This window comes from Notechis scutatus, chromosome 4 (assembly GCF_049901735.1).
Source record: "Notechis scutatus isolate UNSWTSFEM ecotype Mainland chromosome 4, rNotScu1.2, whole genome shotgun sequence".
NCBI classification, from domain to species: Eukaryota; Metazoa; Chordata; class Lepidosauria; order Squamata; family Elapidae; genus Notechis; species Notechis scutatus.
This window is the reverse complement of record NC_142012.1, coordinates 31,729,208-31,741,497: the sequence shown is the minus strand read 5'-3', so window position 1 is coordinate 31,741,497 and position 12,290 is coordinate 31,729,208. Positions and strand designations below refer to the sequence as shown.

Here is a 12,290-nt window from a genome sequence, read left to right as displayed (position 1 = left end):
CCTGCATATTGCTTTTGATGATATTTCAAAGAGTATTAGAATTTCTATAGTCATTCACCCACATGGAAAGTAATACAGGTAGTCCTCGACTTACGACCACAATTGAGCCCTTAATTTCTGTTGCTAAGTGAGACATTTGTTAAGTGAGATTTCTGCCATGTTACAACCTTACTTGCTACAGTTGTTAAGTGAATCACTGCAGATGTTAAGTTAGTAACAGGATTGTTAAGTGAATTCAGCTTCCCCATTGATTTTATCAGGTCACAAAAGGTGATCACATGACTCCCCCCCAAGGAAGGTCCCCCACTGCAGCCATCATAAATATGAGTCAATTGCCAAGCATCTGAATTTTGATCACATGACCACGAGGGTGCTAAATTGATCGTGAAAAATAGTCATACGTCTTTTTTTTTTTCAGGGCTGTTGTAACTTTCACTAAACAAATGTTGTAACTCAAGGACTACCTGTAGTGTTATGCCAAGAAGCATTTCTTCATTCTTCTACCTAGCTATAGAATGAGTACTTTGGTGGTCTTGCTATCTAAAGAAGCTGAGATTTTACTTCCTAGTCTCGCAGGATGTTTTAAGACATCTTCTTGTATCTGTATTCTTCCTTCATTGGGGCTGTAGGCAAAGCCTTCTCTACTGCCTCTCCAAACAGCTACTTCCCGGAAAAGCTATTGTGATATTGCGACTGATGGACCATCTTCAAATGTGTGACTCACAGGTCATGTATATGCAGACAACAGGTTGTCCCTACGATGTCTGACCAAGGTTTCCTGCTACAGTTAGTTTATGAATTTGTTCTCTTAGGTACCTGACTTCTACAGAGATTTGTCCACACAGCCAAGTTTTGGTAAGGATAAGGAGCCCCAATTCCCAGTGTAGATGTCATGGAATCTCTTTAGTATCCTGTCCCGTCCTGCATCACTTCTCCTTCAAGAACTATTTAAAAAGACTGTTTACAAATTTATGAAGATGCTTGACATATCTACCCAATCCATGATTCCTTTAGGTAGGAGATACAAGTACTGCTACTAGATTTCTTTAGGTTTAATCTCACCCATTTCCCTTTTAACTATTTCAGCCAAGAGCTCCTGGAAATGGGACTCTGCATCTCAGGGCTCTGTAAAGATACTGGCTGCTAAATTATGACCAAACACTAAATAGGGTGATAATTTGAAGCTTTCATCCACTTTTTGTCTTCAACTCTATACTCAATACTTCAACTCTAGCCCACCGCATAGTTGGCTGGAGAATTATGAGAGTTGAAAGTCCACAAGAATAAACCTGCCAAGTTTGGAGACCCCTGGTCTAGCCTATCAAGATAAGAGACAAAAAGGTTCTAACTGGCATTCAAGCCTTCTATATTGGGCTCAAAGCTGGTACCACTCCTTATTTCCATGTTCCATCAACTCTGGAGTCCTGATTGACCCATCTCCTAAGCTGTTTTTGCAGGCCAAATAAGCCTGTTGCTTACAGCTTCCTATTGGTTTGCTGTGCTGGAATGCTTTTTCACATTGCCAGGATAGCACTGATCTTTAGTTCCCAAAATGGAGCTCATAGAAAGTGGAAGTTTTGTCTACAAGACAGAGCATAAAGACTGGAGCAAATCCTCCATGGGATAAGAGAGAATATGTAATCATTGTCTTGCTGCCTGAAAAGATGGAACCAACCCTTTCTGGTTGACTCTGTCTACAGTAACTAAGAGTGCTTACATAATTTGTAGAACTCTTATCCGTGACACTAGCACAATTTAAGTGATGTCATCCTTATTTGGATATAGGCCATATTTTCCCTTCAAGGAGTATTTTTATAAGACATAATTCCAATTACAACAGCAAGTTCTTCCAAGGAATATATAACAATCCCAGAAAAAGGCCTTGCAATATGACAGATATCTGCTATTAAAAAAAAAGAAAATGGAGACCACTAGAAGTGAAGACATTTTTACAAAATTGTCATATGTAAAGAACTGCAAATGGCCAGAATAGCAATAGCACTTAGATTTATATACCACTTTAGTGCTTTACAACCCTCTCTAAACGGTTTACAGAGTCAGCATATTGCCCCCAATAATTTGGGTCCTCATTTTACCCACCTCGGAAGGATGGGAGGCTGTGTCAACCTTGAGCCTGGTGGAATTTGAACTGCCAAATTGTAGGCAGCTGGCTGCAGAAGTAGCTTGCAATAATAGAATGCAACAACTGAGATAACATATTGTCCAATATTCTTCCAAATATTTAATATAAGTTAAAGTACTCATACTGCAAATAATTCCAGCATCATCATATACAGTATGGTCGGGGATTAAGCTGTAAGTTCTAGCTTTGTTAACTTTCCCAATTAAGCATTACCTCAATTTCAACTATCTCTAACTCTGTAAAATCTGGAGATATTTCCCCCCCATACTTCAAGAAAAGAGAACTGTTGATGACCTGCCCTTTAAAATACAGAAGTTTGGGAAAGCAAATTTCCACAAAAGTTCTCACAAAAGAAAGCCAAAATGTAGAAATCATATGTGGAAAACTAAGCAGCCTTATGATTGAATAGCTCCTAAAACCACTTTTAGCAGCAATAACTTTTAAATAATTGTTTTCTGTATGACTTTCAGTCTCCCATCATTATGTTTTATTTTGTTCTCTTGGTTACCTGATCATTATGGATCTCTGAGTCCTAGTGTACAACCATTTAAATATGAGCCAGAAGTGTGCAGCAGCTGCCAAAAAAGCCAACACAGTTCTAGGCTGCATAAACAGAGGGATAGAATCAAGATCACATGAAGTGTTAATACCACTTTATAACGCCTTGGTAAAGCCACACTTGGAATACTGCATTCAGTTTTGGTCGCCAGTGTATAAAATATGTTGAGACTCTAGAAAGAGTGCAGAGAAGAGCAACAAAGATATTAGGGGACTGGAGGCTAAAACATGGTTGCAGGAATTGGGTATATCTAGTCTAATGAAAAGAAGGTCAGTGGAGACATGAAAGCAGTGTTCCAATATCTCAGGGGCTGCCACAAAAATGGGAGTCAAGGCTATTCTCCAAAGCACCTATGGGCAGGACAAGAAGCAATGGGTGGAAACTAATGAAGGAAAGAAGCAACTTAGAACTAAGGAGAAATTTCTTGACAGAACAATCAATCAGTGGAACAACTTGCCTCCAGAATTGTGAATGCTCCAACATTGGAAGTTTTTAAAAAGATCTTGGATATCCATTTGTCCGAAGTGGTGTAGGGTTTCCTGCCTAGGGAGGAGGTTGGGTTAGAAGACCTCCAAAGTCCCTTCCAACCCTGTTATTCTATTCTATTTTGGCCCATTCTTCTTTACAACATTGCTTCAATTCATTGAGGTTTGCGGGGATTTGTTTGTGCACAGCTCTCGAGGTCCCACCACAGCATTTCAATCGAGTTGAGATCTGGATTTTGACTGTGCCATTGCAACACTTTTTTTTTCAACTGTTGTAGATTTGCTGGTGTGCTCAGGATCATTGTTCTGTTGCAGGATCCAATAGCAATAGCACTTAGATTTATATACTACTTCACAGTGCTTTACACCTCTCACTAAACAGTTTATAGAGATAGCATACCTCTACCAACAATCTGGGTCCTCATTTTACCAACCTCGGAAGGATGCAAGGCTGAGTCAACCTTGAGTTGCTCAGAATTGGAACTCCTTGAGTGAGCAGTGAGTTAGCCTGCAGTACTACATTCTAACCACTGTGCCGCCACAGCTCTTGGTGTCGCCTAACTTTAACTGTCGGACATCTGACCTCACATTTAACTCTAGAATACTTGGTAGGCAGAGGGTTCATGGTCAACTCAATGACTGCAAAGTGTCCAATGTCAACTCGTAAAGCATTCCTATGCTCATTTTCGAGTTGCCATAAGCAGGAGGGGGAGGGAATTTGGATTCTTTTGAAGCTTGGCTCGAGGCTCATTTAATTAGGGCAATCGCTGGAATGTTGACATCCAGGTCCGGTGACTGCAAAACAAGCCCAAATCAAATCCCCTCCACCATGCTTGATGATTGATATATTTGTGCTGATATGCTGTTTGGTTTTTGCCGAACGTGGCACTGTGCATTATGGCCAAAAATCTCCACTTTGGTCTCATCTGTCAAAGGTTAGTGTTCCAGAAATCTTGTGATTTGCTCAGATGTAATTTTTCAAACTTAAGTCGAGCTGCCATATTCTTTTTAGAGAAAAGGCTTTCATCAGGCAACCCTTCCAAACAAACCATGCTTGTTCGGTCTTTTTCTAATTGCACTGTCATGAACTTAACATTTAACATGCTAACTGAGGCTTGTAAAGTCTGAGGTCTAACTCTTGGTTTTTTTTGAAATTTCTCTTGAGCATTGCAGGGCCTGACCTTGGGGTGAATTTGCTGAGAATCCACTCCTGGGAAGATTGGCAACACTCTTGAATGTTTTTTACTGCTGAATAATCTTCCTCACTGTAGAATGGTGGACTTTGGAAATGGTCTTATAACCCTTCCCAGATTGATGGGCTGCAACAATTGCTTCTCTAAGCTCATTGCTTATGTCTTTACTCATTGGCATTGTGTTAAATGCACAGCTGGAGTCCTGATTTCTTATGCTTGACACTTGGATGCCTCTTCCCCCTCCTTTTCAAGGAATCCCATTCACCTCCTATGAAGCTGGCTATTACAACGCTTAATTCATTTTGAAACTGTAAGACAGTATAACACAAGTGTAAAGACAGTTCCAGTCACCCAATTAGCACTGTTGATGGTTTAAATTATATTATACAAGTTCTTTTCACTGTGTTATCACTAGATATTGCTCCTATTTTCAGTAGAAGAACTGAGATAATTAACTTAATTCTTTGGTGTGTTTCCAATTCTGTGCTATTTATGAAACTACGTTTTGAGAACTGAAGTAGAAACTGTGTAGCAGTGTTGATCTGGATGAACACCAGGGGGACATTAAGGCTTGGAAAAGAGAGACCACCAATTTAAATTTCATTATCTGTATTTCAGTAAAACCTACTTGAATACACTTTGAAACAAGAGTACAACAAAATAGAATATACTTTAAATGTTGAATATACAAACTATTATAGTTCATTCTGAACACTGGTACTTTCCTCTAACCAACTAAAAATATACAGGCTTTTAATCTACCTGACAAAAGTTCATGCCAAGCGTGACCTTTCAAGTGACCGAGTAAAAGCTGAAATTGAAATGTGTGCAGATGTCCAGGCGAAGTGGGTGATCCAAGCAGCAAGAGGCTGAACCTCTGGCCACTTTGACCCCAATTAAGAAACCAACAGACTTGACTACCATACAAAATATGTTACATGTAATTCTATAACAATACTGTGCTAGGTATAAGATTTTTTTAAAAAAATTGTTTTAATAAAAAATGCTTTACACAAAGAAGCCTTTAGCTTATTTCAACAAAGGTAACTGAAAATCAGTCTAAGGCTTTTGTTTTAAAATCTGCTTAAGCTGCATGGGACAAAAAAAAATCTCTAAGTTCTTCAACTTCTTGAAAGAAGTTCTTTAATTCTTTCCTTGTTCACATTCAAGAATACCTAGTAGCAGAGTTTTTCACATAGCACCAGTTGAACACTGTGAGTACACAGTAGTAATTGCTGGTATGCATATTCAAATGCATCAAATGTGTTCTGTGTAACAATGAGCCTCTTCTAGATAGCCCCTCCATCTACATAAGCCAAGACCCTCACAGAACCAGTTTAGTGTTCCATGTCTTAGTGTAACTGGTAATGCAGTGAGCCTCCTAAGTGCTCACCCGCTATTCCCTTCAGCTCCAGGAATTTTCTTTCTTCATCAGCTTAACCCTGATATAAAAGAGGCAATTGTGTCAGTGTGTAGATCTAGTTCAATTCCCACTGAAACATGGGACATTATTTTGCTTCCAGTAAATTTCTAATATATCCATAACTATTAACAATTTTTTTAAAAAACCAGTTCTTTCAACGTCTTGTGTCCAATTCCCTGGCTTCCTATGTATGTCAGTTTGCTTAATTCCACAATGGTCTCTGTAATTAATGTTCACAGTTGCTTTTTTTTTTTTTTTTTCATTTTTCGCATGTTACTATTCCTTCTGTTTTCACTTGTACAGGTAGGGCAATAGTGGAGGGTGTACTAACAACGACGACGTGAGTGACTGTTTTGGTTCCATCTGCTGGTTTCTCTTCTTGTACTAGTTGCAGGGTCTTGATCTCCCGTTCCTGCTTTAAAGCCACTGCTTCAGATTTGACCTCTGGACTTTTTATAACTGCACTAATTACCCTGGGTGGAGTATGGCTGCTTGCCTGCTGGGAGGGCATTGATAATCTCATCACTGGTGTCCCGTGGGCTAAAGATACTGGAGTAAGTGCTCTCACAGCCAGAGGTGTTCCAACTATGTTAATACTCCCTGTCCCTGGCAAACCAGTTTTTGTTTGCAACTGGCATTGTGCAAGTTGTGTAGCAGGGATGGTGATTATTTTTGTAGGCTGCATTGTGATTTTCTCTCCATTTTCAGCAGATGATGGCATCATTGTAGGGATTGTTTGGATAACTACCTTTGGGGTTGTTGCTGTTGTTGGACTTGTGCTGGTAATCAATGGTGACCCTGCATTTACTGACTGCACTGCAACAGTTGATATTTTCTGTCCCAGAGATGTCATTACAACAGGCACTTGCATAGCCACTCGAACAGTTCTGTTAAATAGATGAAGATAAATACTACATTAAGACCAACATTTGTGACACAGATACGTGCTTTAACTAAACTAGACCTTTTTAATCAAAAAGAAACAATTATTATATTTTACAAATTTGAAGTAAAGGCAATGGTTTCTTCCGCTACCCCAATTCCAAACTGAATTCTTTGAAGTTTCAGAACTTAATTTATCACTCCTTATTGCTACTAAAATAAGTTGATAATTCTAAGTAACAGAACAAAGCAAAGCAAAACACTTTCATTTTAGATTAGCCCAGCAGTTGTTTATCTTAAGTTGACAAATCCTTAGTATTATAAATTTGTAAAAGAAGAAAGAAAGAAAGAAAGAAAGAAAGAAAGAAAGAAAGAAAGAAAGAAAGAAAGAAAGAAAGAAAGAAAGAAAGAAAAGAAAGAAAGAGTTAAATATTTAGAAGGAAAAAAGATTTACAAACAAGAGATTTACAAACAGACTTTCTTTTTAAAACAACTTTGCCTGAGACCCGGGACTGCACATAGCTCTTCAAAGCTATAGGTTATGGGCCTAGACTCCTCCAAAAATTGCTTCAAATAATCCTCGACGTATACCAGTCCATGTAACAATTGTTCAAAGTTACAATAGCCTTGGAAAAAATGCTTCATGGCTTGTAAAGCACTTAGGCCTCCATCCAGAGCTCTGATGCACCATGCGCTCTTTACCCTATTGCTACCTCTCCACTATAACACTGAAAATCCTCACTGCAGAACAGAGACAAAGGGTCACTTCAGGAAGGTGAATGGGTGTAAAAGTGTACACACATGTAGGGGAGAGAAAAGGCAGAAAGTGGGAGAAGAGTGCATGCATGGGGGGTGGGGTGAGAGAGGGAACGGATGAGTTTGGGAATAAGCAACAATAACTAAAGAAAGGGGAAGAAGAGGGTGGGGAGGAGAAAGGCTAACTGGAGGGCAAAGAGAAAAAGGACAGGAAAAGGAAGGGAAGGGAGTATCACTCTTTGTCACTCTTGGGCTTTCTCCAGCTCTGCCTTCCCTTTCCTGCCATCCAGGGCAAAGGCATACATGCCTTTTTTTGTTTTTGGGTGGGGGGTTGTTGGTACTTCACAACAGCAGCAGCTGAATTCAACTGTAGCAACAGTGTCAACTGTTTCTCTGCTGGGAAATGGGGATTCCTTCCAAACTCATTCTAGAAAAATCCTGTCACTCCTCAACAGCTTTCATGTGTGGAGGAGGTTTAACATGCTTGCATTTCAGAAGGGAGGCTTTTCAGCACCAGAGCAAAGAGACAGCAGTACGGTAAGGAGGCTCAGCACAGGAAGCATGCTGTGAGTTGGCAGGGAAGATTTTCAGCCCTTGAGCAGATAAGAGACTCAAACATGGCCTGCATCAGGCCTCCCATGAGCTCTGCCAATCCAAAGCACCCAACACATCTTGCCTGAGACTCCACTTAACAGACTATGAGATTGCTTAACAACCTTAACCGGGAATGCTGGAATTGCACTTGTTGGGTGAAGGGGTCATGTGATGTCTCACTTAACTGCTTTGCTCAACAACCAAGGTTCTGGTCCCAATTGTGGTTGCTAAGCTGATGACTACCTGCATAATATCAATACCACAAAAGCAAAACAATAAAAATATCCCTGGAAAAAAGTATGTAGCATATTTGGGGTTTTTTTTTAATTACACAAATGACTAATTTAATTTTTGCCCCAATTTAGCATAACATATGGCCCTTGACCTAGAGCAGTGTTTCTCAACCATAACTTAAAATGCATGGACTTCAACTGACTGGGGAATTCTGAGAGTTGAAGTCCACTTATTTTAAAGTTGCTGAGGTTGGGGAACACTGACCTAGACTACTCAGTATGTAAATCATATAGCACTCACCTGGGAGCAGTTGTTGCTGAAACGGTAGTTGTGGTGGGTGAACAAGATGACATCTCATGCCCAGGTGAGGAGATACTCACTCTGGCAACAGGTTTCTCTGATCTTGTGCAGGTCAACTGAGAAGTGCTTTTTCCTGTGCGAGCAGAACTCGCTGTTTTTATCAGGTTTTCTGCAGATAGTGATACACGTTCCAATGATTTCTCATCAGTAGACATGGATAAATCTTCATTGCCGCACTCACTTTTGTCATCAATAACAACAATATTTTTGGGCATTTCCTTGAATTGATACACTAGCCTTTGTCCTTCAACTTTTGCTAGAATTCCTCTTTGATAATAGTATCTGAAAGAAATACAGATGTGTAAAACATTAATTTAAATAAACTATTTCCATTCAGTTTCTAACCTTTAAGTTACTTTGTTCATGAAAGTGGTATCTCAATTTTTTGTACCTAAAGTACTTAATTTTAGAAGGCAAATGAAGTAAATAATATTTTCCTTAGGACTGTAAAAGTTGGCATGGTAGTTTAAGAGCATTAAAAAGGTTGTAGAGAAAGCATGATACCTGCATTGCTTTAAAAAAACAATTTCAATATTTTTATCTCTTTTTTTTTTCTTCATTTTTTTTGTTCTTTACCTCAAGGCTCTTCCCATTGTCTCATAGTTCATATCAGGCTTGTTCTTGTGTTTTCCCCACAACTTGGAAACTGCTTTTGAGTCCACAAGTTTAAAAATGCCTTTTTCTCGCTGAGTCCATTTGATATATCGAGGGCAGGTATTTTTATCTTGAAGTAAATCCAGAAGGAATTCCCACAAATAGGTAGTATTTCCTATTTGCAAAACATATATTTCAGGAAATCAAAAAGCTAATTACCTCCAAACAAACAAAATTATGCAATTAATTAAGCTAGCATATTGGAATAACATTTAATTGATATGTTACATAGTATTTTTATGAAAGCTAAGCATATATTAAATATATTTTCAAAATGGGCAGAAATCAATTTTTTTGAAGGAGATAGTTAAAACTACAGTGGATATTTTTGCCATATAGTAGTTATTTACTTATTTAAAATGATATGGCAAAAATATCCACTGAGAGCTTTCTAGAGTAGGAATTCACTGTGTAATTGTTAGTATTTGTCAAATCATCTTGCAAATGCATTTGTATTTTCCTAAATGAACATCCCGTATTTTTTACTTTTGGAATGAAAGAATTATTAACGTCATTTAAAAATACTTTTATACATAAATAATCAAATAAACGTGTTGAAATTTATCTCCTTGCCAAAATAGCAAACTAGTTAGCATCAATTTTATTAAAAGCTTTATCAGAAATATGAATCAAAAGAATACATTGTTTAAAAATGTATTTCCCAAGAGCATCTAATATTAATAACTTCAAGATTAAGTAGTTAAATTTTCTTCAAAACAACATATAATCTACTATTCTTATATCAGCCAAAAAAAGGAAAAGAAAACAAGCACTCCTGTTCATTTTTAGCAAGATTTGTAAGCAGCAAGCCAAAAATGAAGGTCATTCTCAGATATTTTTTTTAACAGGCTCCCATTCTGAATATATATGGCTATATTAAGAAATAGCCAAATATGTATATCTTAATACTACTTTGAATTTCAGGGTAGGGGCAGCAATGATATAGGTTTTTCTCTAAAGAACTAATGTATATTAGACAACATAAAGGTCTAAGAATATAATGCAATACATGTAATGTAAAATGTAATACCGTATTTATCGGCGTATAACATGCACAGGCGTATAACACGCATCTTCATTTTAAGAGGGAAATTTCAGGAAAAAAATTAAATTTCTAAATAAAAACTTTGAAGCAAAATAAGGGTAGCTCAGAACTTTTTTTATTAATATTATTACCACTTATAAGGTAAATCAGTGGTCCCCAACCTTTTTGTACCAGGGACCGGTTTCAAGCAGAAAATTTTGCAAGGACCGGGGAGAAGAGAAGGAGGCTTCGCTCTCTCGCTGCTCCACCATCCAAGGAAGAAACTGCTTCAAAGAAGCGGAGGGGGCTTTTCCTGTCGCCGCAGCTATTCCGAGCGCCCGTTTCACCCCCACTCCCACACCCGCGCGCGCTTCAATCCACAGTGTCCCATTCTGCCTGCCTGCCTGCCTGCCTTAGTTTCTGGTTGTTTGGGAGCAGCTTCGGCTGAAAATAATAACTATTCGCCTCTTTTACTCAGCCGAAGCTGTTCCGATTCAACCATTAACGAAGGCAGGCAGGCAGGCAGAACGGAGCACTGCGGGCGGGCGGGCGGGGACGGACGGGGTGGGGGGGAGAAACGGGCGCTTCAGGAAGCTGCAGCGACAGGAAAAGCCCCCGCTTCTTTGAAGCAGTTTCTTCCTGTGCTGGTGGAGGAGCGAGATAGCGACTGAGAGAGCTGACCCAGAGAGAAGGACAGGCTTCGGTTGCTTCCTCCCTCCCTTCTTTCATTTGTGTCCTTGATCCCCGTCCCAGCAGCATTCACCGAAGGCTTCTAACATTATATCGGCGTATAACACGCATACATCATTTGCCCCCTATTTTCAGGGGGAAAAAGTGCGTGTTATACGCCATACGGTATATGATATACAAAATGTAATATAACACCACATATCTATATAAAGACCCCTTAGCAAAATATCAGAATTTGCAAATTCTAACCAGGGGAAATTAGAATAAACTTTTGTTTGTTTTCCCACCTATTTAATTGAATGTATCACCTCAACCATCAAAAAACAAATATTACAACCTTAAATAACTTTATTAGAGACAGATACATGATGATATGAAGTAAATACCTATGAGCAACTGAATAAGGCATGCAACCTGTAAACAGTATGCAACAACAAAAAGCCAATCCGTAGATTCCCATAGGTGCTCAAAATGATCTCACCAGTAATCTCTCTGCAACTATTAAGCAAAAGTAAGGTCTTATTACAGACAGACTGGTGAATCCATGAATAGATGCCTATCATTTTTGTGTCAAAATGCAAAACAAGTCTGCTTTCTGTCGTTGTTTTTAACTTCTCATTCTGGTTTTATAGTTCTCATATTTCTTGGAGGCCTCCCACTGAAACACTAAATAGATCCAGTCCTACTTAGCTTTAAACAAGATTGCCTGGATGCTGTGACTCTCCGGGAGATACAAGTAACAGCAGTACCCTCCACTCAACTGTCCTTGAAGGCCAATACAGGAACATTCCCTACCTGGAGAGATAATGCCCTTGTGACTCTGGAAACACAGAAACAACAGAGCATGTGCTTCTCTATATTACAATGCCTGTATTACAGAGACATTCATACTAGCTTTGTCTCACCATTATTGCATAAATACATACCCAGATGCACATGACAATTTTAAACCTCCCTGCTGCTTTCAGATACTAATCCTGCTGCAGCATACAATGCTGTCAGGTTCTGCGCAGCAGCGCTGAAAATCTATCAGACCTGTGTCATAAAACAATCTTAATGAATACCTAGTTCATCATACCAGAGTGCTCTACACTGTGATAGATTAGTCTGCCACATATTTACACCAATCTATTGCTCCTATCTTCATTTAGATTTCTTTCAGAATTTGATTTTTAAATGTACCATTTTATATTTTTAGCTTTTTAATAATAATTATTATGTAGACTCTGATATATTTTCTATGCTTTTTAATTGATTATACCCCACCCTTCATATACTGGTCTGACTGTAACA

The 12,290-nt window shown here is 38.8% G+C and overlaps 1 protein-coding gene across 3 annotated transcripts in view; it reads right to left on the bottom strand.

The window, feature by feature from the left end:
* Positions 1–4,972: 4,972 nt before the first annotated feature.
* Positions 4,973–12,290, bottom strand: part of ELF2 (E74 like ETS transcription factor 2) — a 40,119-nt gene continuing 32,801 nt past the window's right edge. For all 3 annotated transcript variants that reach the window (XM_026668834.2, XM_026668835.2, XM_026668837.2), the window contains 3 exons: positions 9,206–9,398; positions 8,570–8,911; positions 4,973–6,690 (listed from right to left, as the gene is read on the bottom strand). In XM_026668834.2, the coding sequence (XP_026524619.1) occupies positions 6,063–6,690; positions 8,570–8,911; positions 9,206–9,398 (1,163 nt within the window). In that variant the 3' untranslated portion in view covers positions 4,973–6,062. The remainder of the gene's footprint in view (positions 6,691–8,569; positions 8,912–9,205; positions 9,399–12,290) is intronic.